The sequence below is a fragment of the Chlamydomonas reinhardtii genome, chromosome 3 (genome assembly GCF_000002595.2).
Source record: "Chlamydomonas reinhardtii strain CC-503 cw92 mt+ chromosome 3, whole genome shotgun sequence".
Lineage (NCBI taxonomy): Eukaryota > Viridiplantae > Chlorophyta > Chlorophyceae > Chlamydomonadales > Chlamydomonadaceae > Chlamydomonas > Chlamydomonas reinhardtii.
The window spans coordinates 3,751,478-3,777,399 of NC_057006.1; the positions used below are offsets into that span (position 1 = coordinate 3,751,478).

General features: G+C 64.8%; 6 protein-coding genes across 6 annotated transcripts in view; 4 read left to right on the plus strand and 2 right to left on the minus strand.

Annotated features, from left to right (window-relative positions):
* Nucleotides 1-2,149, minus strand: part of CHLRE_03g169850v5 (uncharacterized protein) — an 8,816-nt gene extending 6,667 nt beyond the window's left edge. Inside the window, exons 1-3 of the mRNA XM_043060855.1 lie at nt 1,512-2,149; nt 1,214-1,318; nt 551-686 (exon numbers count right to left, since the gene is read on the minus strand). Of these exons, the coding sequence (XP_042925984.1) occupies nt 551-686; nt 1,214-1,318; nt 1,512-1,880 (610 nt within the window). The 5' untranslated portion in view covers nt 1,881-2,149. The remainder of the gene's footprint in view (nt 1-550; nt 687-1,213; nt 1,319-1,511) is intronic.
* A 1,029-nt stretch (nt 2,150-3,178) lies between these two features.
* On the plus strand, nt 3,179-6,364 carry CHLRE_03g169900v5 (uncharacterized protein). The gene is made up of 7 exons (XM_001703440.2): nt 3,179-3,471; nt 3,817-3,895; nt 4,132-4,247; nt 4,449-4,577; nt 4,991-5,184; nt 5,460-5,486; nt 5,657-6,364. The coding sequence occupies exons 1-7, from the start codon at nt 3,277-3,279 to the stop codon at nt 5,817-5,819; spliced, it is 903 nt and encodes a 300-aa protein (XP_001703492.1). The 5' UTR covers nt 3,179-3,276; the 3' UTR covers nt 5,820-6,364.
* A 55-nt stretch (nt 6,365-6,419) lies between these two features.
* On the plus strand, nt 6,420-18,051 carry CHLRE_03g169950v5 (uncharacterized protein). The gene is made up of 10 exons (XM_043060856.1): nt 6,420-6,556; nt 6,873-8,740; nt 8,909-8,992; nt 9,139-10,172; nt 10,323-10,536; nt 10,716-11,099; nt 11,335-11,537; nt 11,658-12,566; nt 12,686-12,869; nt 13,012-18,051. Exons 2-10 carry the CDS (start codon nt 7,145-7,147, stop codon nt 16,621-16,623), a joined length of 8,220 nt encoding a protein of 2,739 aa, XP_042925985.1. The 5' UTR covers nt 6,420-6,556; nt 6,873-7,144; the 3' UTR covers nt 16,624-18,051.
* A 58-nt stretch (nt 18,052-18,109) lies between these two features.
* On the plus strand, nt 18,110-21,381 carry CHLRE_03g170001v5 (uncharacterized protein). Its single transcript, XM_043060857.1, has 5 exons — nt 18,110-18,380; nt 18,669-18,920; nt 19,020-19,388; nt 19,546-19,615; nt 19,861-21,381. The coding sequence occupies exons 2-5, from the start codon at nt 18,828-18,830 to the stop codon at nt 20,127-20,129; spliced, it is 801 nt and encodes a 266-aa protein (XP_042925986.1). The 5' UTR covers nt 18,110-18,380; nt 18,669-18,827; the 3' UTR covers nt 20,130-21,381.
* A 64-nt stretch (nt 21,382-21,445) lies between these two features.
* CHLRE_03g170050v5 (uncharacterized protein) lies at nt 21,446-23,352 on the minus strand. Its single transcript, XM_001703271.2, has 5 exons — nt 23,229-23,352; nt 22,969-23,009; nt 22,735-22,835; nt 22,500-22,594; nt 21,446-22,265 (listed from the first exon to the last, which is right to left on the minus strand). The coding sequence occupies exons 1-5, from the start codon at nt 23,266-23,268 to the stop codon at nt 22,111-22,113; spliced, it is 432 nt and encodes a 143-aa protein (XP_001703323.1). The 5' UTR covers nt 23,269-23,352; the 3' UTR covers nt 21,446-22,110.
* A 147-nt stretch (nt 23,353-23,499) lies between these two features.
* CHLRE_03g170100v5 (uncharacterized protein) lies at nt 23,500-25,921 on the plus strand. Its single transcript, XM_043060858.1, has 5 exons — nt 23,500-23,827; nt 24,016-24,150; nt 24,332-24,591; nt 24,762-25,153; nt 25,369-25,921. The coding sequence occupies exons 1-5, from the start codon at nt 23,580-23,582 to the stop codon at nt 25,762-25,764; spliced, it is 1,431 nt and encodes a 476-aa protein (XP_042925987.1). The 5' UTR covers nt 23,500-23,579; the 3' UTR covers nt 25,765-25,921.
* The last annotated feature ends 1 nt before the right edge of the window (nt 25,922 follows it).

Genomic DNA, 25,922 nt, shown 5'->3' on the forward strand with positions numbered 1-25,922 from the left:
CCCCTCCCCTCCCCTCCCCTCCCCTCCCCTCCCCTCCCCTCCCCTCCCCTCCCCTCCCCTCCCCTCCCCTCCCCTCCCCTCCCCTCCCTTGCGCGAGATGGCACGGCGCCCGCCGCGCCCAACCCATGCGTACAGACCGGCCTCGCAGCTTGGTGTCCTAGCTGCAGCTGTTCGCACATTCCCATTGCCGCCGCCCACACTCCGCGCTGCCCGGCAGCACACCCACATCCACACCAACCAATGCCACGCCCGGCCAGCTACGCGGCCAGTCGCTTTTCAACCCAGCCACAGCCCGCCCCCATCCCCAGCTCCGACCCCAGCTCCGCTGCCGCTGACGTGCACCATTGCCCGCACGCCACCAGACACGGACATCGGACCGCACACCTGCACTCATGCAAGACGCACCCGGGCTCCCTCACTCTCACAACTACCCACCCACCAGCCTAGCCACTGCCTATGCTCCCCGACTCCAACACCCGCGTCCACACCGCAAAGCCTGGCGCGACCTCCCCCAGCTCCTCCCCCTCCGCTCCTCCGCCGCCCCTCTCACCCGCCGCGCCCAGCGCCTGCACCGCCGCCAGCGCCTCTGCCGCCTGGCGCCCCTTGAGCGCCTCGCCCTTCACCGCCTCCTGCAGGTCCGCCACCTTCCGCAGCGCGAACGACCGCTTCTTCTCGTCCGGCTCAGCCTGCAGCGGCAAGTCGGCAAGTCGGGCGGGCTGCTCAGCTAGGCGCCGCCAGGCTGATCTGGCGCCTGCATAGCCGCCCGCACTCTGGTGCCCCACCGGCCTGGGTCAGGCTCGACGTATGCTGAGCGTGTTATGTCCGCGCGCCAGCCAGTGCGGCGAGGTAGCCTAGGGTCACAGCCCATCAGGCGCGAGCGCCCGTCTCTGTCCACTTGGCCAAACACCCATCACCCCCGCGGCCCGAGCTCCAGCCCTCAGCCCAACCCTTCGCGGCTCGTTCATCGCCGCCAGCGGGTAACCCACACTGCGCCGCACGGGTAGGTTGCACCCGCAGTGGAAGCACCCGTGCTTGCTGGCGCGCGCGACCGTGCAGTCCGAACGCCCGACACCGCTACTGCCCCTCCCCCCACAGCTGCGGCACTGCTTCATGCAGCACCCTGCGCGCCTTCTCTCTCACCCGGGAGCACCGCGCTCTGCCCCCGTCTCTGTGCTTCGTTGCCACATTGGCTTCCGCTGCAGCCCGCACCCACCTCCGCCTCAGTCGAGTCCTTCGCCACCATAGCCTCCATCTCTGCCACCTTCTTTTGCTGCTTGGCGATACCCGCCTGGATTGCCTCGATGGTAAACTCCTTGACCTGACCAGGAGAAGCGGTATGGCGCGTCTGAGCAGCGGCCTGACAATGCACGCGTGCGTATCTGCAACACCCCTTGCTTCGACACGCTGATTCCCTTCCCCCTCCCCGCCGGTCTCTCCCCGACCCTGGCCTCCTGCGCCGCTGTCCCTCCCAATCGAGCTGCAGCTCAAGTTTACGCCTGGCGCAAGCGCACCTCCTCCGCGCTCTTGCCCGAGCTCTTGTACTGGGCCAGCAGGAAGTTGCGCCGGGCGCGGAGAATGATTTTGTCGTCTACGTCCGTCACGTTCATCACCATAAGGCAGTTATAGCCAAAGTAGTCCTCCAGGACGCGCCGCACGATGTCGAAGCTCAAATAGTTGCGTGCGTGTCCCATATGCGCGACATCATAGACGGTCGGCCCGCAGGCATACCAAGTGATCTGCTTGCTCGTGGGCCCGGCTGCCGGCACGAAAGGCACCTTCTCGTCAACGAAACTGTTGTAAAGCATAAGTGGAGCCGTCTGGGCGCCTTCGGCCGCCGGCGGGAACCATTCTCTAGTGACTTTGGAGCCGGTCGCCATCATGTGGCGCTGGGTATTAAATGAGCAAGGGATCACGTGTTGGGAAGTCTCAGAAGCGACTAAAAGTATGGACGTTGCACCAGGCAGTAGCGGGAGCAAAGCCCGTCCCTTGCTAAGTCTACTCGCAGCGAGCGCTACTGCAGCTTGCATACACCCTAGATAATATATGTGCTAATAGTGCTCGACAATTATTGTGGGTGCGGCAAGAAGCCAAGTTGGGGCCCAAAGAAGCCAACTTGCATCGATGCCCGCATTCTTGTTCCTCACAGGCTCGCAAAATGTCTCCTGTGCCCAAACCTTTCTATGTTTAGTACGTTCTGACCCGACGCCCAACCCTAGCGCGCGCAGCACGCACCAGGCCGCGAGGCCGTCTTTGGCACGGCGCACCCTTCAACCCCCACCCGTCCCCACCCCTCTATGACGATGGCTCTTGACAGTGATGGATATTCAGGCACGCGCCCCCATGCGTGCTACTGCCACGCCCTGCTCTCCATCGTTGATTGTTCATACACGCGCCCCCATTCGTGCTACTGCCATGCCCTCCCTCCCGACTGTAAATACACGCTGACCATTTACTGGCACACGTTATCACTACGCTTTGCCCTGCTACGCGTGCTAACCAGGATACCCCGTCTCGTTGGTATCTAATATGGTTTGGGCGTCCATAGTTTGCGCACTTGCATGGCGCACCAGCGTCAACGGCTCCTGTGCGTTGATGCCTTGGCAGCACCTTCCAACCGCACATATCGATGACGAGTGTTGCGGAAACGAATGCGTACGTAGACCAGAGCGGATGGATCGATATGATACGGTACATTGCGATAGTTCTCCTTGCCCTTAGTTGCCGATGTCTCTGTTGCCCCCCTATATCGCAGCCCACCAATTGCGGCTGCGCGTGGCGAGTGGCACGGATGTTTGGCACAATTTGGCATCTGAAGGCTAAAGCCAATAACAACGCTTTCTACTGGCGTTGATGCTCGTCAGGAGGAGCCGAGGAGGCTATAACTGTGGGGTGGAGGTCCCGCATTTCGAGGACGCTGCAAATGCCAGGACGGGCAGCGCGGGCAAAAGAGCGTACATGGCCTGGGCCCTGGCGCGGGCTATCAACAATTTCAGGCCGGTCGTGCCGCGCGGGATGGTAACAGCAGGCACGTAACACCATGGCGTGTAGGCGTACCTCGTCCCCGCCGCAGCACTGCGTGGCGTGGCGTGGCACCATCGCCGCATTGGTCCGGGTTTGCGACGCCAGACCCTGAGCAGGGAAAAGCATTCCCTAGCACATAATATCTCCGCGAGTGACAGACTACACTTGGATGCAGGGTTGGCAGCAGCTGCAAGCTTAACAAGCGATTGTTATCAAACCCGCCAAACCTGCCTCACAAACCACATAAGAGCCAACATGCAGCTGCGACAATGCCACCTGCGTGGGAACACGAGAACATTTGGCTCGGCGCGCATATGCCAGCGGAAAATCGTTGTAGCTCGCTCGGGCGGGCAGCAAGGGCTGGGCGAGGACGTTCTGGCAAAGCTGCGGGCTGCCGAGGAGGAGGCTGCGCGACTAAAGGCTGAGCTCGCAGCGCTTCAAAGCGCCAAGGTACCTGCGCCTTAGGTGTTGGTGGGGATGTGTGGTGGCTGTTCTGTGTGGTGCGCACAAGCGAACATGCATTCATGTGCTCGCAGCTGCTCCATGGAAGGTCCTGTAACAGCAAGGGAGATTGGGAATGACGAGGAGGATGCGGAGGGGGAGTCGAGTGGCACCTCAGGGGGGATGGGGGCGTAGGCGCCGGGCGACGCTGCCGCCAGCACAAAAATTAACGTCATGCTTTTGGGGTGGGGGTTCGAGCTTCTCCTCTGCGTGGTACCTGCGTATGTGCACACCTGAGGCTTCGTCATGTATCCTCGCCTCCTCCACATGGACGCTGCGTGCGGAACGCCGCAGGGTGTTCCCGAGGACAAGGTGGAGAAGGTGGAGAAGGTCCGCATTGACAGCACGGACAACCGTGAAACCCTGTTCGGAGGTAGGTCATGGAGCAGCCCCCAACGCCTGAGTGTTGTGCATCCTGTTTGCTTGGGTCAATGGGTGGGAAATGGCGGGGTTAACGTGCGTGCAGGGTGGTGTGGTGCGGCAGATACGGCATCGTGGGCGTGTCTTCTTGCGGCGTGGCGTATTCACCCACACCAGCACAGCAGCTGGCTACGCCGGACATGCAACACGACAACACGCTGTCTGCCACGCATGCATACACATAAACAGGCGGCCCGCGCTCTGCCTGGCTGTCGGAGAAAGACGTAGAGTTCTTCTCGGGGCCGGCGGGCGTGCGGGAGGAGGACGCGTCCACGTTGGAGCCCGAGTACAAGGCCACTGTGACGGTGGGGCCCGGGAGGGGGCGTGGGTTGGGCGTGGTTGGATGGATGGATGGCGGACATGGTGCATGTGCTTCGCGTAGTTGCAGCACGGGACAGGGTGCAAGCGTTGCGGTTTGCGGGGACTGGTGGTGACTGGACGTTCGCCAGCCACTCGGCAGCTCCTGACGCTGACTCCGTGCTGCCGCCGACGCCTCCTGCCCACAGCGCCGCCTGCTCATCGGCGCCGCCCTCACGGCCGGCGCGGCGGCCTTTGCGTTGGTGCCCACTGAGGCGCTGCGGCCCAAGCCCAGCAAGCCGCTGTACTTCTACCTGGTCAGCCTGCTGCGAGTGCAGGTGCGGCACGGGAGGCTGGGGGGTGCGGGAAATGCAGAACTCATGCAACGCAGGGCAATCATCTGGGTTGGGGCTTGATCCCTTCTGAGTCTCGGTTAGTTGGAGTGTGGAGCGGCGAGGACTACTGTGGGCCTCCTTGTTCTGATGTATCTACGTCATGCAGTATACCATACGTATGCCGTTAGCCGGGCATTGTTGAGTGCGGTATGTACCCGGCCAGGAAGGATAGCGGTTCGGAAAGGTTGGGTTAGGTCGCCACCGGTCATCTTTCGCTGCAATCCCCCCTCTCTTACCCGGACCAGTGTTGCCCCGACCCACATCGCTGGCACACTCATCCTTCACCTCCCTGTCCCCATAAGCCACCATTCAGCATTCCTTCCCACGCACAACGCCCACCTTCGCTCACTCTTCAGGATCTGCTGGTGGACTGCAAATCTATTATTGAGGACGCGGACTGGGAGCAGCTGCGCGGTGCGCTAGCGCGCATTGAGGGCCCGCCCAACAACATCCGCGCCACTCTGGACGCCATCATCGCGCTCATCCCCGATTCCAGGACCGCCGCGCGCGTCACGGAGCTGTCGGCGGATCTGTACGAGTACCTTAAGAGGTGAGGCGACTGTGTATGTCAGCATCAGTGAAGGTTTAGGGCGTGCAGGCCGGGGGCCTGTGGGTATCTTAGCGCGCGGCGCATACACGTGATGGGATTATTACGCGTTAGCCGTCGCCATGTGGTGTTTGCTCGAGGGCTGGGTTGGTTGCAGTGTGCCCCCAAAGTGCCGCGCCTTTTGGCTGGCTGTACTCGTCATGTGCACTGCCTTCACCACGCCTCCGTCGTGTTGACACCGCTTGCCTGCCCCACCTGTCGCCCCCTTGACTTCGTAGCCTGGACTACCAGCAGTACTTCGACAGGTGCGTGCAATTCTACTAAAACCGCCGCGGGACTGCGTTTTTTGCACACTTATCGCACACGCCTTCGCACTCATCGCTGCCGGCAGGCGTCCTGGCGGACGTGTCGCCTCCCTCGCTGACTTGCCGCACCGCACACCGCCTTCCACGCCCCTATTTCTCCTCATACACAGTCCCCTGCGCGCCAAGGCCAACACTGGCGCCCAGAACGCGCAGTACGCGTCTTTCAGCCTGCAGTCGCTGCAGGCGGCCCAGGGCAAGCTTAACGAGCTGCTAACACTGGTGCCTAAGGACCAGTTGCAGCTGGCGCGGGACCAGATGGCGGCCGGTTACTGAGCGGGCTGCAGCAAGGTACGGCATACCGGTTATTGTGTGATGGTGTGCCTAATATCACGGAGGTCGGAACGGAGGGGTGTCGGAAGAGGCTGCATGGGCTGTGGTTGAGGCCCGGGCGTGTGTGATGCTAAGGCTGGCAGTCAGGCTGGCACTTGGGTAAAACTAAAAGTGTGTGGCGACGGAGGCAGCGTAGAACGTGCGGAACTTTCGGACGTGCGTATCTGGTGTAAGTACGCAATGCACAGTTATTTGGTAGACTGGGGCTGCGGGATATGGTACCTGATCATAGCAATACCTCCTGTCCGTCGGTTCCGTGTGTCGAGCCCAGTCGTACTGCGGGTTGCGGCCAGACTTGTTTCGGCGAACGGCGGGCGTGTCGCTCTGGGAGTTTGGGTTTCCTCGTGCCCAAGGCCCCGTGACTGCACTAAGGGCTGCAACTCGAGTGTCACCGTTGTAATGCAAAATGCGCTGATAACGCGGGCAATGCGTGTTCCCACCAGATTGTCTCAGAGATTGCATGGTTTTCCTTGTAAGTTGTGTTCGAACCCAGCTTGCTCCGCACGGCATTGAATTCACCAAATAAGCAACACAAATAGCTAGCAGCACGACGGCCCTGCTTTCAGTCAAACACGACTTTCGCGGCAGTCTACCGCTTTCAGTCAACGTTCTTTCTACAGGTATTAGTGTTCCAACACAAGGAGAGTCTCGCATCGAGCAAGCGACTTGGACCGGGACAGGCAAGTCGTCGTCGCGCCCCGGACCTCCGTTGACCCTGGTTAAAACCTTGAATTTTACTCAGCGTTGCTGGGAATATATTGCGTATAGGAGCAGGCTGTCGGGGGCCTTGTGCGCGCCATAGCTCTCCAGTGCGCCCCGGACAGCGCAAATGTACTTTTCGCTGAATACTGGTAGTTGTCTATGACGTTGCAGCTTGTTGGGTATGAAAGGGTGTTGGAGGTGGGACCCGCTGATTGGGCTTCGTTCTCTGTCGAGCGGTCTATCGGCAATGGCTGAATCTGTCTAATAAGAATGATGCGTTCTACGTGTCTACAGAGCCTGGACTGCGCGTGCTGAGGCCCTTTGACGCTTGATGGCCTGTTAGCGCGGGAGGCCCCTCAGCACCAACGTCAGCCGGCAGCGGCAGCTGGCTTTCTCTATCAGTGCCAACAAATGAGAGCCATCGCGTCGGCTCCCTCCCGGGTTGCGCCGCGGCGTGCCGGGCACGGGTGTTAGTACCAACGGAGTGCAGTCAGCGGGCAGGCCACCCAGGGCGAGCCGGGTGACAACGCTCCCGCGCTCGGCAAGACACAGCTGCGCAAGTCAGCATGGCCAGCGCGCTGCCAGTTGATCCACTGACCGCGGCCGGCGTGGGGCTGGCGCCGGCAGCGCACCTGGCGGCCCCGCTGTTGGCAGCGGGCTGGGCAGGTCAGGGTCAAGGCCCCAACGCCAGCCTCGAGGGGTCCAGCAGCACGGGTGATCACCTTCACCCGCACGTAGATGATCATCACCACTACGGAGACAGCCTGCTTGTGGGGATGGAGGGGCACGGTGATCACGCCGGCTTCGAGTACGGCAGCGTCCGGGAGATCTCTATCGGTGAGGAGGACCACTGCAGCCCTAACGACGCCGATCCACACGGCGCCGGCGCCGCCGACGCTGCCGCCGTCACGGCTTACATCAGCACCGGCGCCACAGGTGGCGCAGGGATAGATGGCGCAGCCGGCGTCAGCGGCACGGGCGGCGCGGCGGCGAACGGCGCCGCACAGCGCGCTCAGAGCGGCGGCTCGGACGCGGAGGACAGCACGCCGCTGGCGTCTGACGCGGTCCTGGGCGTGGGCATGGGCAGCCTGGGGGTGCCGGCCTCGGAGGCGGCGTGTGCCGGCGGCAGCGGACTCGGCGCTGGCGTGCCAGCCTGCGGCAGCGCCAGCGCGATCGCCAGCATGGTCCGCCCCAGCGGGGCCGCGCTGCCACCGCCTGTGTCGCCGCAGCTGCCTGGGGTGCCGCAGGTGGCGCTGGCGGCGCCGGCACCCATGAGTATGATCCCAGTGTCGGGCCTGTCGACCGGGCCGGGTGCGCTGCCAGCGGCACCGCCGGCAGTGGGCGCCGCCGCGCCCGGGTTCATGCCGTTTTCGCAATTCCAGCAACCGCACATCAACAGCAATTCCGCGCACACCAGCAACCCGCACCTCAAGCACCTGAAGCATCAGGCACAGCACGGCGGCGCTGCAGGCCAGCACATGGTGCCAGTGCCCATGGCTCCCATGCTGGTACCGCAAACGCCGCACCCTTTCCAGGCCATACAGGCACAGCCCACGCACCAGCAGCACCAGCAGCATACGTATACGCATACACATGCACATGCACAAACGCAGCAACAGCAGCAGCAAGCGCAGAACCGGGCGACGGGGCTGCCCACGGCAGCCGCCAAGGCCGTCGCGAGTGGCAGCACTCCGGTCTCCCCGGCCAGCCGACGGCAGGCACAGAAGGGCCGCGCGCCACCGCGGCCGGTGGTGATCAGCCGCAGTGGCTCGGGCTCTCTACCTGCCACAGCGCGGGCGCAGCCCACGTCTCCCGGCGCCAATGGTGCGGCCAAGTCGCGGCCGCGCCGGCGCGTGCGGCCGGGGCGCTCGGTGTACGACCTGACTGATGAGGATGAGCCGGAGCCGGAGAGCGAGGACAGTCCGGAGGAGGACGAGCCGCCCAAGAGCAGCAGCCATAGCAGCGGCGAGAGCGAGATGGAGGAGGGCGAGAGCGGCAGCCGCGGCGGACCAGCGGCAGCCGGCGCGCAGCTGCACAAGTCGCATAGCCAGCAGCAGCGGCAGCAGCAACAGCAGCAGAACCTGCGGCAACAGCTGCAGCAGCTGCAGCAACCGCCGCAGGTGGATGCAATGCCAGGCTGCCGCCGATGCCACTTTGCACCCGTGAGTTGCCGGCCTGCGCATGGATGAAGCTGGGGCTGTCGGGGTTAGGGTCCGAGCCAAGTGGCTCCCTCTGGGGTTGACAGGAAGCCTGTCGCAACCGTGGTTTGTTGCAGCTGTGATGTGCTGTCGCTGGTGCTGAGTGCCCTGTGTTCCTGGTTGGCCCCACAGGCCGGCTGCCAGCGCTGCAGGACGCGGCCCCAAGCGTCGCGCCCCTACGCCCGGTGGCGCCCGGAGGAGGGCCGGTTTCAGGAGGTGAGCCAAACGTACCGGCAGGGGAGAGCCTCACGCAGGGTCCACTGACATGTTGCCCCAACCTTCATTTGCATGTGCGTCTGCTACACTGGACGCAAGACCTTAGACTCATACAGTGGTCTTTGTCCTCGTCACTGTACTTGCAGAGCGTGCCCGCGGCCCCGGTGTTCTACCCTACGTCGGAGGAGTTTGCCGACCCGCTGACGTACATCAGCAAGATCCGCTCGGAAGGGGAGAAGCACGGCGTGTGTCTCATCGTGCCGCCCGCCTCCTGCTGGGACCCGCCCTTTGCCTTAGGCGATGACGCTGCGGCGGCAAACGGCGCGGTTGCAAACGGCAGCGCGTCAGGCAGTGCAAAGCATGGCGCTCTGCGTTTCGAAGCGCAGCGGCAGGTGACCAGCCAGCTGTGCATGCGGCGGGGTCGCGCGGAGGGTGGACAGCAGCAACAGGTCGGGGGCAGCACTGGCGCAGGCGCCAAAGACGCCACGACAGGTGCAGCTGCAGTGGCGCTAACGGTATCGCCGCTGGGTGCATCTGGGGCTGCGGTGCCGCAGAAGCCTGCGGGCGTGCGACTGGTCGCACCGCAATGCACCGCCGCCGGCCGCGGCAAGGGCGCGGCGGCCGCCGCCGCCGCCCGCACGCCTGGTGCAGCGGTCGCGGACTCTCTGGCCCACTACGTCACAGCGCTGCGGGCGCACCCGCTGATAGGTGTGGACGAGGCAGCGCTGAGCGCCGCGAACGCTGCCGCGGCCGCTGCAGCGGCCGCCGCCGCCGTGACGGCCGCGGCCGGCGCTCATGGGAACGGCGTAGGTGCTGCTGGCGGCGGCTCCAGCCGTATGACGACGCGGTCCGTCACCGGTCGCCGGCCGCCGCACCGGCGGTACGGCGGCGGCGCCTCCGGCGCTGGCTCCGGACGCCGCGGCGACCTTACCGAAGACGGCGACAGCCGCGGCGGCGGCGCAGGCAGTGACTCGGGAGGCAGCGACAGCGGAACAGAACAGGGCGGAGAGCAGGGGTCAGCGGGCGCGCGCAGCGGCTGCGAGGGGTGGGGCGGCGGCCGGCCACACACGCTGCGGTCGTTCCAGGCGTACTGCCGCTGGGCGCGGTGTGTGCACTTTGGCCTGCCGCCGTTCGGCGGGGAGCAGGCGCTGCGGAGGCAGCGGTCCCTCGGCCTTGAGAGGTGCGCACCGTGTGTGTTTATGAGAGGACAATGCCTTGACTGCATATTACACCGGGTCCTTGGCGTTGGGGCTCCGGCCATGCAATGACAGTAGCTGCGTGCACTTCACCGTGAACGTCGTGGGTAGTAACATTGTCGTCTCGTTGACAGGGTTGGCTCTGGCGCACTGCGTGTCGCGAGCGGGCGTGTGACGAAGCCCTCCGCCGGCACCGCCTCGCCGCCGCTGGCCACCAGCCGCGCCGGCGTGCCGCTGCCGCCGAGCGTGCAGGCTGCAGTGGCCCGTGCGGCAGCGGGGTGTGAGCCCACACTGGAGGATGTGGAGGCGGAGTTCTGGCGCCTGGTGGAGCGGCCGGTGATGAGCCAGGTGCGTGCGTGCACGCGCGAGCGGATATACCTGTTCACCTGTTGGCTTCCGTTGTGTCAGGCGTGCGCCAACCCTGCCTGATAGCTTGGTGCCTTTGTTGACCGTATTCATCACTGCCTGCCTGCCTGCCTGCCTGCCTGCCAATCCTCATTATCCCAAACACCCCTCATTGCTCTCAGGCGGTGGAGGCGCTGCACTGCCCCGAGCTGGACACGGCGCGCGCCGGCTGCAGCGGCTTCCCGTTGCCGCCCTGGCGCCGGCCCCACGCATCACCCGCCAGCACCGGCAACGGCGCCGCCAATGGCACTGCCAACCCTGCTGCGCCCCCGCCGCTGCCCGGCGACGAGCGCTGGCGCTACTACGCGCTGCACCCCTGGAACCTGCACAACCTGCCGCGCGCGCCCGGCTCGCTGCTGCGCTACCTGCCGCTGGCGGGAGAGGGGCTGCTGCCGCGGCTGACGTGCCCGGCCCTGAGCGTGGGCGGCGTGATGAGTGCGGGCGGCTGGCGGGCGGAGGAGCTGGGTCTGTACTCGGCGAGTTACCTGCACACCGGCGCTAGCAAGGTGCGAAGGACGCGGTGAATGCCACAGTAATGACTGCCCTCAGGAACGGCACCGGATGGGGAGTCGGGTGGGGGCTGCGGGTAGCCCGGGAAGCTCGACGTTGTGACGGAGGGGGGGTGGGGTGGTGGAGGTCTGCGCGATTGGGAGGGGCGTCACTTGATGCGGCTGTGGCTGCGGCTGCGGCTCCGGCTGTGGGTCACGCGGGTGTTAAGATGACACACGCCCAATGCTGCAGGTGTGGTACGGCGTGCCGGCAGCGTCGGCCGGCCAGTTGGAAGCGGCTCTGCAGGACGCGCTGCCGCAGCTGTTCCCGACACCGCCGCTGATCCCCACAACGGACAGCGCGCAGCCACTGCTGCCGCCGCTGGCGCAGGATGCGGCGCCGCAGACGCTGCTGTCGCCAATGGAGCTGCGGCGCCGCGGTGTGCCGGTGTTCAGGTGGGGAGCGAGGGCCCGGGTGCGGGCGCCGGCGTGGGTCTTTGGGGCTTCACATACAATGCTAGGCCTGGTTGCTTGCTCACATTCTGTTGCACTTTTCCTTGGTTGTCCGGCAAACAGGCTTGTCCAGGAACCCGGCAGCTTCGTTGTGACTTTCCCGGCGGCCCACCACGCCCACCTTGACGCCGGCTTCAACGTCGCCGAGTCCGTCAACTTCGCACCGGCCGACTGGCTGCCGCACGCTGCCGACGCGCTGCGGCGCTACCGCGCCGCCGGCCGCGCGGCCCCTGCCAACCTTGACGGGCTGCTGCTGCGCCTGGTGGCGGCGGCGCCGGCCGTGGCGGCGGCACAGCAGGCGGCCGCCGCGCTGCACTCGCTGCGCCCAAGCGAGGCGCTGTCGGGCTTTGTGAAAACGGAGCCGCTGGCCCTGGCGCGGGCGGCCAGCGGTGCGGTGCCGGCGGCGCTGCCGCAGGCGATGCAGATGGTGCCGGTGTCCGGCATGGTGCAGATGTCGGCCGTGTGCGGTGCCGGTGCCGTTGGCAGCGGCATGGTCGGGCGTTTGAAGGCGGAGGAAGAGGCGGGGCCGGGCGCCGGCACGGGGCCCGTGGCATGCAAGCTCGACCCAGCGGCCGTGGCGGCCGCCACCGCAACCTACGCTGCGCAGGCTGCGGCCGCCGCCGCTGGCAGCAGCGCTGCTGGCGGTGCAGGCGGGGCTGTTGCGCCTTACAGCTGGCAGCAGGGCGTCAGCTTTTCGACGGTGCCGCCGACGTTGGTGGCGGCGGCGGTGGGCGAGCTGACGCTTCGGCTGGAGGAGGAGGGGCAGCGGCGGGCGGCGGCGCGGGAGGCGGGCGTGGTGGCAGAGCAGTGTGTTGCCGGCGAGGCCGCGGGCGGCGGCGCGCAGTGCCCTGTGTGCCGCGACGAGCTGTGCCTGTCTGCGGTGACCAGTGGGGAGCGGCCGGGCGCGGCGGCGTGCCCCGTGCATGTGTCCGCGCTGGGCGCAACTCCAAGCTCGTGCACGCTGTTGGTCAGGTGAGCGAAGCGGCTTCCGGGCAGACTCGTGTAAAGGATTTGTGCCGACGACACACGCCAGGCTTTTACTCGAGGGCACAATGGTCGGCCGACAACAACCACCGCGTGCGTTCGTGCAGGCACTCGCTGGAGGACCTGCGCTCGATGCTGGACTCGGCACAGGCGCTGTTCCCCGAGGCCTTCGCGGCGGCGGTGGCGGCCGCAGCTCAGCGCCGGGCGGCGCCGCCGCCCCTGAGCGGCATCTGGCGGCGCGGCCCGGTGTGCAAGTACGGTGTGCCGTTCTCCCGGCCGTTGAGCCAGCAGGTTCGTGGTGTTTGGGTGCACGGACGTGCACGTGGACGTGTGGTGGGCGGGTCTGAGTACTGTGACAGGACATGAGCGCAACCCTCGCAAGGATCCCAGTCCACCTTCGTCTCAAGTCCGAAATCCGTGTCGCATGCTGCAGGACATCAAGGACGCGCTGCGCGAGTCCGTGCGCGCCGTCGCCACCAGCGCCGCCTCAGCTGATGCCACCGAACCATGCGCGCCCTACGACCCTGACGCGGTGCCGGCGCCGGAGGCAACCGGCACCGCCGCCGCAGCCGCACGCGAAGCCCCGGCGGCGGCCGGGGCTGCAACCGGCACCGCGTCGCCACCACGCGGCACCACGCCGGCGCTGCACTCGGTGCGCTCGGGCGACGGCTCGGAGGGCGAGGCCGGTCGCGAGCGACTGGGGCCGCGGCAGGTGCTGATGCTGGAGGAGCAGCAGGAGGAGGCAGCACGGCGGGAGGAGATGCGGCGCGCGCAGGAGAAGATGAAGAAGTCGCGGGCGCAGCGCGCGGCGCGGCGCAACGCGGGCGTCGCGCAGGCGGACGGCCCGGCGGGAGGGCCCGCAGAAGCCTCGCAGCCGCAGCCGCAACAGCAGCAGCAGGTGCAGCTCGCGGCGCAAGCTGAAGTCAAGCAGCAGGTGGCTTCGCCGACGGTACAGCAGCAGCAGGTGGCGGCGGTAGCGCCGCTGCCGCCGCCACAGCAACAGCAACAGCCGCAGCAGGTGGCTTCGCCGCCGCCTCAGCTGCAGTCACAGCCACAGCCGCCACAGCAGCAGCAGGTGACAGAGCAAGCCCCTGTTCCACCTCCCGCACCAGCGCCGGCCTCGCCACCAGCCACAGCCACGGCAGCCCTGCCGTCTGGCTCAGCTGCGCCTACCCCTGCCGTGCGGGCCAACACCCAAAGTACGGTCGTGCCTCCCCTGCCACTGGCCTCGCCGACTGTCATTCCTGCAGTCACGCCGGCGACCGCGCCCGCGGTCCCGCCCGCGTCCGCCGTCGCGCTGTCGGCTGTCGTGCCGGCGGTGTCCACGGTCGGGCCGGCGCCGGTGGCGGTGCCGCCCGTGGTCATCGCCGCCTCCGCCGCTGACGTGCTGCACATGCAGCAGCAGCGGCTGGCGGGCGCGTGCAGCCCCACCGCCGCGACGGCGCCGCAGCTACAGCAGGGCGTCAAGCGGAACGTGCGCAGCGACGCCGCAGCAACGGCGGCGGAGCGGCTGGTGCGGCCGCGCCGCGAGCGCCGCGTGCCCAAGCACCTGCTTGACGCGGAGATGGAGTTGGCGGAGGAGATGGCAACATTCGTGGCCGCCAGCGCGGTGACGTCACCGCGGCCTGCTGGTGGCACGCCGGTCGCGTCGGTGGCAGCAGGGGCGGCCCGCGTGCGTGGCGGTGGGGCAGCAGGAGGTGCAGGAAGCGGAGGCGGCTCGGCGAGCGGCGGCACGTCCGCCACGTCCAGCCAGCAGCAGTACCAGCAGCCGGGCGCGGCGGCGCCGCAGCTCGCGCTGCAGCAGCAGCCCTCCGTCAGCACCGAGCTGCAGCTGCCGCTGCCGCCGCCTCCTGCCCAGGCTCTAATCACGACTGCTCCTGTCGCGCCAGCGGCCGCTGCCGCGCCTGCCGCCATGAACGGCACGGGGAATACCGCGGCGCCACTGGCGCAGTCGGCGGCCGAAGGCGCCGCCGCCGCGGCTGCCGGCGGAGCGGCGGCCGTGACCATTGAGGATTTGGGGGTGTCGCCTCGCCGCAGTAGCCGCGCCACACGGCCTTCCGTGCGGCTACTGGACGTGTCGGTCGCAGCAGGCGCCGCCGGGGCACCTGCAGCGGGCGGCGCCGCTGTGAACGGCATGGGCGCTGCTGGCGGCGCCAGCGGTGCGCAGACGCCACAGGTCGCCAGCTCAGGCAACACGTCCGGCGGCGGCGCGGCCGCAAGCTCCGGTGTGAGCAGTGGGAGCGGCGGTAGCGGTAGCGGTAGCGGTAGCGGTAGCGGCGGGGGCGCAGCGCCGGGCGTGCTGCTGCTGCGGAAGGAAACCACCAGCGGGCCCTCCACTGGCGGCGGCATGCGTCCGGGCGGACCCATGACGGCCCGCCGCATGCCGCTGGCGGCGCCGCCAGCCAGCCTACCGCCTACCGCCGCCGCGGCGGCCGCGGCCGCAGCCGAGCATGCCGGCGGGGTTGTCGAGAATGGCGGTAAGGGCGCTGCCGCGCGCTCGGCGGCACCCATGGCGAACCTGGTGCCCGCGGCCGCGGCGCCTCAGGTCGTGCCGCTGGCGCTGCACCTGCTGGCCGCGGGCGTCCCGCCGGCAGCGGCGGCGGTCGCCGTGCAGGCGGCGGCCGCCCGCGTACAGATGCACGCAGCGCAGCAGGCCGCCGCCGCCGGCGCCCAGGCGAACGGGCAGCCCGCCGCAGCCAAGCCTGCCGCGCAGCAGACCGCTGCGGCTGTGGCTGCGCCCACGGGTGCGGCTGCGGCACAGGCTCCGGCACAGCCCGAGGCAGAGCAGCAGCAGGCCACAGCGAATGGCGGCCGGCCTGTGCGCAAGCGGCGTACTGCTTTGAGTGAAGACATGGTCGTGTACGGTGAGTCGGCGGCACTATTCGGTGGACAGGGCCCCACGCCGCCCTCCAACAAGCGCAAGGCCGGCTCCGGCAAGGGCGCCACCGCAAATGCGGCGGCTGCGCACGATGGCGCAGCTGCGCCCTCCGGTGATGTCACTGCGCCCGCTGCTGCAGCCCACGGTCAGAAGGCGCAGCCCGCGTCTGCTGCCTCAGCGGCCAACGGGGCCGCTTCTGCTGCCGATGCGAACGGCATCCACGCGAACGGGCTGGGCGTGCACGCAGCGCAGCCCAGCCTGAGTCAGGGGCACAGCCAAGGCCTCAGCCACAGCAACGGCCACCACCACGACGGCCACAGCCACAGCCTGGAAGAGCAAGTGGACCTGGCAGACGAGCTGCGCCCCATCGCCGCCGGCCTTTCGCCTGCCCACGGGCTCTTCGGCGACCTGCACAACCGCGCGCCCACGCCGCAGCCCTCCAACTCTGGCCTGGGGGGCGGCGGCGCCCACCTCAGCCACCTCAATCACCACCTGACCAACGGGCACGGCGCCGCTGGCGCGACCCAGCACCTCCACCAGCACCACCATGCGTCGGTTGTGGCGGCGCCGCCCAGTCCGCTCCTGGGCCTTATGAACGACCACGACGTGTTCCTGGCGGATGGCGAGCGCGGCCTTTCGCTGTCCGCCTCCGCCAACGCCATGGATGTGCTCATGACGCACAGCCACAGCCACAACCACCTCAACCTGCTGGCGCTGGCGCCCGGGCACGCCACGCCCACCGTCAGCGGCATGGGCGGCAACCACCTGGCCGGCGGTGCGGGCACGGGCAGCGAAGCGGCGGCTGCGACGGACGGCGAGGTGACGGCACTGGCTGGCGCAGGAGCCGGCGGGGGTGCTCTGGCAGCGGTGTCGCAGCTGGAGTCCATGCCTAGCCTGGCTTCCGGCCTGGCTCTGGGCCTAGCACTGCCGGATGCGGCAGGTTTGGCGGCAGCAGGTCTGGGATCAGCTGATCCGGCGGTAGCGGGAGGTACTGGTAGTGGAGCTGCCATCGGTGGCACGCTGCCACTGATGTCGCCCACGGCACCATCGCCGGCTCCAGGTGCAGCAGCGAGCCCTGCCGCGCCCATCGCCGGCAGCCGCCAGGGGCTGAGCAGCATGTCGGCTGGCGGCGAGTGGGCTGACCTGGATGACTTGGTGGCGCTGTGAGCAGCCGGGCTTGGGGCTACGGCTGGTTGCGGGTGCGCGTGCGGGTGCTGCAATGTGAGCTGCGTCCTGGGGACGGATGCCAGGGGCTGCGGGCATGGGCGGAGTGGGCTGCACACCCGACAGGTGTGTAGCGCCTTGCCACGACGCCTATGGTAATGAGAGACTTGAAGCAGGAGGGCAGGGGAGTTTACTTCGGGGCGGCGCCAGCGCATTGTTGTGTCAGCGTGTTGGCACGCGGGCGCTTTCTTCTTCTTTCTAGGCGAGCGCAGCTTCTTTACGCTTACTTCGCAGCCGTCCCTGGTTCTGATGTGTTAGGTGACGGTGCGACTGCGGGCTTTGGAACTTATGAGCCATTTGCCGCGAGTTCGGGTGGGATGGGACTCTCTTGAACCTCTGTGTGCGGAGTGTGAACGGGCGGGCAGACTGCGGGGTTGTCTAAGGCATACTTGGTGGAGATGCCGAGACTGAGGCGACGGCCAGTCCGGCACCATGAGGCGCCGATCCAGACACTACCTTAGCCCATGGCTTGTTTGCAAAAGATATATCACGTGTTTTGGGGATTTGTTAAGCTTCTGGTGGGTGTAATTACGGCCGCGCTGCTGACTGTTGCCGGAACGTAACAGCCGTTGAACCCGGAAATGCCTGCAGCTTAATGTGCAGCCGCGACAAACCCTGCTGAGGTGATGGCGTGTTGATGCTGGCATCAAAAACCGGTGTTGTGCATGCATGTGTGTACGGTTGTTCGTGAGACGTGTGAAGTACGGGGTCCAGTTTGCATGGAATTAACCTCATAAGTTGCGTACGCGCGGCAAGCTGTGAGGACGATGCAAGATTCCGGTAGGCTCGTCACATCCGATGCGCCGGTAACGAGTCCGACATCGCAGCGTGCATACGGCCATTGACCCAGATGGCGCAGGGTATTAATTTGGGTGGTGCCTGCAGCCGACGTTCTCGGACGGGCGACGTGGACGAGGCGTGCATCCTGCCCTGCACGTGCACCCACGTGCGTCTGTGCGCACTAGCGTTCGATCTTCGGTGCTTTGTTGTACAGCAGAACGCGCTGGGCGGCTGCAGGGGCGGCTGCGTGTGTGAAAGATCAGGAAGGGGGACGACACGAAGATGCCATGGCGTCGTCGTGATCATGCACATGGCCCGGTGACGAGAACTGAGAGGAGGGGGAGGACTGGATGGCAGGGGAGGTGTGCTGGCGGTGGTGGGAAGCTGCGTGAAGCGTGAGTGCGTGACCACCGCAGATGGTTGTGTTGGGCTGTAAAGAAATGCAGGCAAACATATGGCTGGGAGAAATCCCTGCGCTTCAATGGCTGAAGGCTTGAACAGCGCAAGCAAGGTGGAGTACATGGTGAAGGAGGTGCAGTGGGTGAGCGAGCGGGGTTACGATGCTGCGGGCTCCCGCCATCAATATGGAAGGACTCCTCAGGCGGGCACATTGGGCCACTTTTAAAACTCAGCCTATTCTGGTTAAGCAGGCTACACGTCAGGAAGGATGTCGAACTTACGATAAGGCAACGCTTGTGAACTGTGCCATTGCAACAATGCAACCTTCCGGTGCCTTCTTCCTGAGTGCCTTGCTATTCCTAGCGTTAGTGGCCGTCAATCAAAACATCTGGCTATGGCAGGACGATTGCAGCGCGACCGAGGAGGAGCCGCTGCAATTTTTGCAGACCTGTCAGTCTGCGATGCCGGTAGCCAGTTATAACATGACATGGAACCGTCAGTTGTATGCAATTGACCCACTGGTGAGGGCAATAGACGTGGAACGTTGACGGCTACGGCCCTGCATGATTCTTTCCCTCGCCGCTCTGGCGCTCTGGTCGAACGAAGAGGCAGATGGCATCTTATTTGGCAACGCTTTTATTGCTATCGCGCTGCAAGCTGCATGGATTGCCAAGGCTTCGTGTTTGGCCCTTTCGATGCCACTCGAACGCGGACTAGAACTCTCTGCTGCACGATGCGGCCGCTTCCTGCAGGGAGAGTTAAAGCGCAATGGCAGCGTGTATCACGAAAGGAGCGGCCGTGCATCGCAGGTGGTTTCGACGTCTGACACGTGCGGCGAAGGGTTAAGGACGGAGCGCTCAAGCGCCGTCGACAGCAAGCCTGCGGCCGGCCATGCAGAGGGCGAGTGCCTGCCCCCGGCAGATAAGCACATGAGCCCAGGCCAGCTGCTACGTTGGTTATGTAGCAGCATGGCAGCAGCTTCGGTACTATGGTCAATCCTGCGCCTTTGCGTCAGGGCCATGCGTTTGGCTTTCCCGGACGCGTCAGTCAAGCGCTACCAGGTAGGACCTTGTCTTGCACAGGAATGCATGCTACTCAATCGGCGTAAGACATCACAACGTATAGCTAAAGCCTTCCTTGTCTGCGCGGGCGCTGCGCAGGCGTGTAAGGAGTTGGTCTGGGACCTCCGGCGTCAAGCGGCGGAATGGGCGGCATCGCGGGCAACAGACCCGCTGTATAGGCAGTACCGCCAAAGCGGAAGCGGCGGCAGCGCATTTCACGAGCAAGCTAACTCGCCGAATAAGCAGCAGCTTAGTCCACAGGAGTTGTTCCGAGCATCCTCCCTGCCAAACTCGTCATCACAGAGACGCGTCCCTGGTGCGGCTAACACGCCCGACCCAAATGCCGACTCGCTGCCGAACGCCGCGGCCGTGGCCGTGTGCGTGCACAAGTTCTTGTGCGGGCGGCGGTCTCGCCGATGGCATGACGCGCCGCCGCCGCCGATAGAGCTGGTGCAGCTGCTCCAAACGGTGCGGAATGTTTCGTCGTTACGATAGCTGGTGCCGCTGCCGCACACCTGCCGCATCGCTCGCACCACCTCGCAACCAGCAGTGCCTGAAGCCGGCTGCACGTTGAACCTACATTACCTCTTTCCGGCACTGACTTCTTGGCCCTTTCTTGATGCAGGCAGCGAGGACCTACGTGGATTTCGTGCACCGTGATATGGCCGAGACCTTCATGCAAAACATCTGGGAGCGTAAGTGGCTCCATGCCGTGGGCCTGACGCTCATTGCTTGCGCCGTGCTCGACCTTTGTGCGGCGGCTCAGCTCTTCTTGCCTGAAGTAGTGCATGTGGCATGCGACTGTGCTGATGAGCCCATCAACACCTGCCGGCGCAATTGCCGCCGCCGCACCAGCCGCCGCTCCCTTGCCCCAAAACCGCCGCACCTGCCGCCGCCGACCGCCGGTTCCTTGGCACCTGTCCCGCACAAAATTTCACAGGCGAAGAGTTAGATCCAGACTGCCTGTACGAGTTCAGCATGCTGGATCCAGCGATCCAGCCCGACCCTGAGCCGGGTCACGAGCACGAGCAGCAGCCGCACTTGGCGGCGGCGCTGGTGCAGGACATCACAGCAGTGGGCCAATCCACACTGTCCGGCTACTGCTGGCTGCTGGAGCTGCTTGGCTTCGCCAGCCTTAAGCTGGTGCTGGTGCCGGCGTTCCGCGTGCTGGGGTTCCTGGTGCGCGCAGTTTCGCGCGTGTTCGCCTGATGCTAGTCAGCAGTCATGGAATGAGGCGTGAGAGGGCGAGAGACAGCGAGAGGTGGATGGCGGGCAGGACCTGCTGTGCGGCAGTCTCCACAGTGACACAGACCGATGGCAGAATGGCATTTTTTGCGGGAGGTTGCATAATAGTTGTCGGTATTTTTTGTAGGCTCGAGCTTAGTCCAACGTGAGGCGCACGCCATCATGCCGTGCCGCATTCACCAGCGCCGGGAGTCCGGGACATTTCCCCATGGCACGCGCAATGTTCTCATAGAACTACTTAAGATTCATGCCATAGCATTGGCCAGAACTGCAATAATGAATCCTCCTTGGTTGAAAGATGCATCCCTCTCGAGGGATGCCGGGGCCTCGGCGGACAGGGTCCGGTGTTCGCATGCATCTACTGCCAGTCAGCAGCTCATTTACAGGGTGCAGAGCACAGGCCGCTGTGTTGTGAGGCCGCCCGGTGCACACCCAGCCGCTGGCCGCACCGACGCACGTCTTGGCGGTAGCAGGTATGCATTCCTGGTCCTGCCTATGGTTCGCGTGGGGTGGCCGATTTGTGTGCGAGGCGTTTGATGACGCTGTATTGCGGGGCAGGCTTACGGTGTAGAGCTTGCTGTACGGCATATTACGTGGAGTACTGGATATTTGTTTAGGAGAGGAAGATTGGTGTGATATGGGGTATGATCGTGGGGGTATGATCGTGGGATAAGATTGTGGGTTTGGGCTCATGTTGGGCCGAGAGCGGTTTTACACTGTACTGCACCGCTGCTTTCTGCATGGAATCATCAAGGGATCGAAGATGCTTATAAAGATAACAATGCGAAGCCGGAGGCATGTAGTGGAGAGCAGGTGCAACGCCTGACTCGGTGTCAGTTGTGCAGGTACATAAGAGCACGCGCAGATATGGTGTGGCCCGTGCCACCGATTTGGCTAGGGTGGCAATGAGAGGGGGATGGTTTCACCTCAGTAGGCAGTCTTGCCCCCTCAGCCTCAGCGCGGGTGGGTGGGTGGGAGCGTTGAGTTGATGAGGTGTGCACAACTCAGAACGCAAGGCATAGTGTCTTAAATCTCGCTGTGACTTGGGCTCCTCTCAGAGCGCCAGCTCAACGCTTGCTGCGGCAAGTCGCTGGATTGCGCTGGGCCTTGGTGGAATCTGGGCCATGGTCTGGGCCGCGAGGCAGGGTAATATGAACTGAGGGAGGGTAGTATGGGCTGAAGCGTATGCGGCGCTGGGAAATTCAGCAGAGCAATCCGTGCCCCCTTGTGTCATCGTGTGTGGCTGCGACTGTCCAACCGTGGTGAGGGCGACGAATCGAGGATGTGTGTCTGTACAGATACCGTAGCACACACTCGGCCTTCATGGCTGAGCGAAGAGCACTTGTCTCTACAGAAACTTTGAAAGCATTGGCCCAGGGGCTGTTGTGTGCCATACGTGGCCAAAAGCGTGGCGACCTTGAAAGCACGCCAGGAACAACCACTTGCTCCTGCCTGCTCCTGCAACCCGCGCAGCAGGGTATCCTACAAGGTATCCTATGTAAGCCCTCAACAGCCGTGCCTCTATTGTATTATGCATACTGACCGTCCCGCGCAGCTTGCTCAGCTGGCCCAACCTCTACCGCAGTATACAGTTCAACGGATGAATGACACACGTGTCCACTCCTACCACACGAACTGGTACCATCTTCGATTCCAACAGGGGCGCCCCTGGATTGCAATGTGACTCACTGCAGGCCGCCGGACGCCTGATCAGTCCTCATGCCCTAGCCCTACGCTACCGATGTTAAAACCACGTCAAGCCTACGTTCCTGCCTGTCTGTTTAGATCCCTTCTGCACGGATCCACTGAGCCCTTCGGTGCACTAAGCGCTGCCTACTCACCACTTTCTGTTGCCCACCACGCAATCCAACAAGCATGCAAAATGAGCTACCTGCACAATGCAATATCACCTAAGAGTTGAGCTCGCCCATCCACAGCCGCACTGTCACGGTTTCCTGCCCGAAATGAGCATGTGCGTGTTGTGGATTTGGTGGTTGTGGGAGTTGGCGATGCCGTAAGACACGCCGTGACCCGCCTGACGTGGCGAGGCATGCGCAATGCTACCACCGACGCGGCGCTCCGGAGAGGGCGGCAGCCAGCCTGTATGCATGAAACGATGGACCGGAGATTGGACTCATCGGACTGTCCCTCATTACGTCGCATTCATGCAACATTACGGTGCTGTATGCGGGCGGTGATGAGTGGTAGTGGCTTCGCATGCTGTGGCGCGGAATGGGCAATTGGGCATCACTGTACATTGTCGACGTCCATGATCAAGCAAGCATACAGGTGTTCCCAAGCAATGCCGTGCGACACGCCGAACGAGCGGCTCACCGAAATGGTGGTGGTGCACGAACTGGGGCAGCATGGGGCTGGAAAGAGGCTGCTGCACATGCGCATTCACAGGGCGAGGCTCCATGGTCCGGTGCCTGCATAGCGGACCATGGGGACGAAGTTCAAAGGACTGGAAGGTGCTCATAAGTATACCGCCCGGGAGCACAAAGTGTCATTTTTGGCAAGATTACCTTCATCGACCGCAACCCACCCTGTGTTGTCCAGGCACGCTCACCCTGTGCTGGTGGTGGTGGGCCGCTGCAGCTCGCGGAGTTGCGCCAGCGAGCGGTCAGACGTACCCACGCGGCGCGGGGACTGCGAGCGCTCGACCCACTCCTGCGCGATGTGCACGAAAGGTGGCACAGTGTCAGACCGCGTGTGTGTCTGTCCGCGTAACGAACGAAACTCAAGCAGGCCGGTCGTGACTGGCGCGCTTTATCATGTACTCTGTACACATTCATTTTCTTGCCTTGATGGAGTCCGGGTTATACTGCGAGTAAATGCCCCGACCTGCGAGCGCCGTTCCGTTCAGCCAGCATGCACATGAGTTGCAGGGGAATACAGAAAAGCTGCAGCGCAACTTATAGCCCAATCCTCGATACATCAATGCAGTTATAGGACAGCGACTACAGCTGCACGCTTGTGCAGCCCAGGTCTGGGCACTGGCTTGATGCCCAGCGTGCGCGTCGGTGCTGTTCGCGAGGTGCGGTTCTAACCAAAATAGCTCACCTGTTGTAGTCTGAGGCCCATTCCACCATTTGTTTGACATTGCCAAGGGCTTCCTTTACGGCTTTAGCTTCGAGCCTCCCAGGCCAGTGTACTATTGTGTGAACGCAAGCAGGGTCGTGTTCTGTACCTGTCTGCCCTATAAAAATACTACTGGGCGCGGGGCTGAGCGCAGAAGCAAGCTGAACGTGCTTCCGTGCCAATCCGGCAATGCTGCCGGCGCCCATGCCTTAAAAAAACCCGCTTCTGTATCCCGCTAAGAGTTCGACCGCAGGTGCTCTCATGGTAGGACCAGGACGTTTTCATTGCTTTAACATTCATGTCTACAACTCCTCACACAGTTAGCAAACCGGAATGGTGCAGCTATCGGCAAATTCAGATGCGGGGACCGGCGCGACGAGCGCTTCTTACAGCGCTTCTAGCAGAGGAGGGCTGACGTCGGGAGCAATAGCGGTCATAACGGAGCGGCTCTCGGAGTTGCAGGAGCTCCAATTGCCCTCCAGCCTTTACCGTGACGCAGGGGGTGGGGCGCCCTCAGCCCACGCGATCCTCCTATACCTGGAGGCGCTGCTGCAAAAGGACCCAGCTTCCTTCCTGGCCAGGTACGACTTGGCAGGGCCCCGCAGCCTGGCTAGTAATCGCTGCAAACCCAGGCGCTGTGGCGCTCGGGCTTGTATCTCCCACTTTCCGGTGTCCCCTGCTCCTTAACCACCAGCTGCACGCCTACTCGTTGCGCACGGCTGTTGCGTAGCACCCCGATCATTTGCAACCCCTTGTAACCACAAACCAGGTATGGCGGCGTGCTTCAGAGCCAAGAGCTCAATCACTTTGAGCCGCTGCGCTCCTCGGACTTTGAGGTGGACCACTGGCTGCGCCACTACGCCGCGCAGCAGATGGCGGCGGCAGGGCGGGCGGCGGACCCCAGGTGCGGCGCGGCGCAGGCGTGTGTCGTCGCAACGGCACCGCCGGCGGCACCCGCGCTTACGGCCTGGTGGTAGAGCTTACTGCACCTTGCCTGCATGCGCGCGTGTGACAAAAGCACAAGGGCAGGGAGAGAGAGTGGATAAGTGAGCATGTGCGTACGGTGCGTGTGCCGTTGCGTGCAGGCGGCTGCCTGCCCAGATCAAGAACCGGCGGCTGGCGGCCATGCGGCGGCTGGAGGGAGAGGGCGACTACTTCAGTGAGGACTCCATGCGCCACCGCGCCCCACTGCTGTACCACCAGCACATCGGGCGGTACGCGCCGCCGCATCGGCCGCCCGGCCAGGCACAGGAGCAGGAGCAGGGGCAGGAGCAGGGGCCTGGCGTGGCCGGCGGCAGCGAGGCACAGGGCGACGAGGATGCTGGAGGTGCCTGCGTGAGGCCAGGTCCGTCGGGTGCTGCTTGGGGCACACGTGTGCAGCCTGGCGGGGCAGGAGTCGGGCGTAGGGGTGCGGCAGCGGGGTTTGCTTCATGTGCGTGTTCATCCCTGGTACTGTGTTCATGTCGTGTACTCCATGACGGAATGCGCCGGCGATGTGCTGCGTGTGGTCCGCAGGTGCGGGCGGCGTTGGAGGCAGCTGCCTTGCCGCAGCACTACAGCAGGCCTTTGCAAAGAGCGGCGACGGCGCCGCCGCGGGATCAGGAGCAGTAGTAGGCGGGACGACAGGGCCGCGAGCAGCAGCAGATGCACCCCTTGAAGGGCAGCAGCACCCGGACACGGGCCGCGGCTCGGGTGCAGGACCGTCTTCAGCCGCAGAGCGGGATGATGGGCCGGGGCCGTCTGTGCGGCGAGCTAGCGAAGCAGTGCCGGTCGGCGGAAGCCCTGTTGGCGGCAGTGCGGGTGCTGCAGAGGGTATGCTGCGGTTCAGTGACTTCCTGCTGCGGCAGAACGACGAGGCGCAACTGGAGCAGCGGCGGCGGCAGGAGCAGCGGGAGGAGGACGCACAAGTGGGTGGGGGTGTGCGTATCTGGGGGCGGGCGCGGGCGCAGGGAGGCGTGGGGCGCTCATGGTGCGGCGGAACTGATTGTGGGCGCAGCGCTGGAAGTGCAGGCGCCGCGCCCGATGCTGCCTGACTCGGGAGCTCCTGTACAGCTATCATGCGGTGCCTCAGTGGGTTTTCTTTGTTGCACCTTTCTTCATGCCTGCCCGCCATCTGACGCAGATGTCCGAGCACGATAGCGACGACGACGACGAGGCGAGTGGCGACCGCGACGGCGGCGACGACGGGGAAGACACGGGCATCGCCGATGATGATGACTTCATGTCGGACGGGGAGGACAGCAGTGGCGCGGCAGGTGCAGCCGCCAAGCGGCGAGGCCAAGGGGCGCGGCAAACGGGCGGCGGCGGCGGTGGAGGGCCAGGGCGGCCGCGGCCTTCGCAGTCACAGCTGGCGGCGCTGCGACGTGACTTCTTTGAGGAAATGCAATCGCGCTTCCTGCTGGGGCAGGATGGTGCGTTTGTGGACTACCGGGCCATTGATGCTGACGCGTCGCTGGACGCGGACTGGATAGAGCAAGAGTCGCGGGACGCAGAGGATCGCTACTTTGACGAGGACTAAGATGAATGTGTGAACTGCCGAGGGCTGAAAAGGAGTGGCAAGGGCGGACAGGGGTTGGCCGTGTTGGTGTTGTTGGTTTTTTAAGTCGCCGCCAGGTCCAGCTGCACCAGTTTGTTGGAGCTGTCGGCGATGGCACTCATGGCAGTAATGTAGGGGGC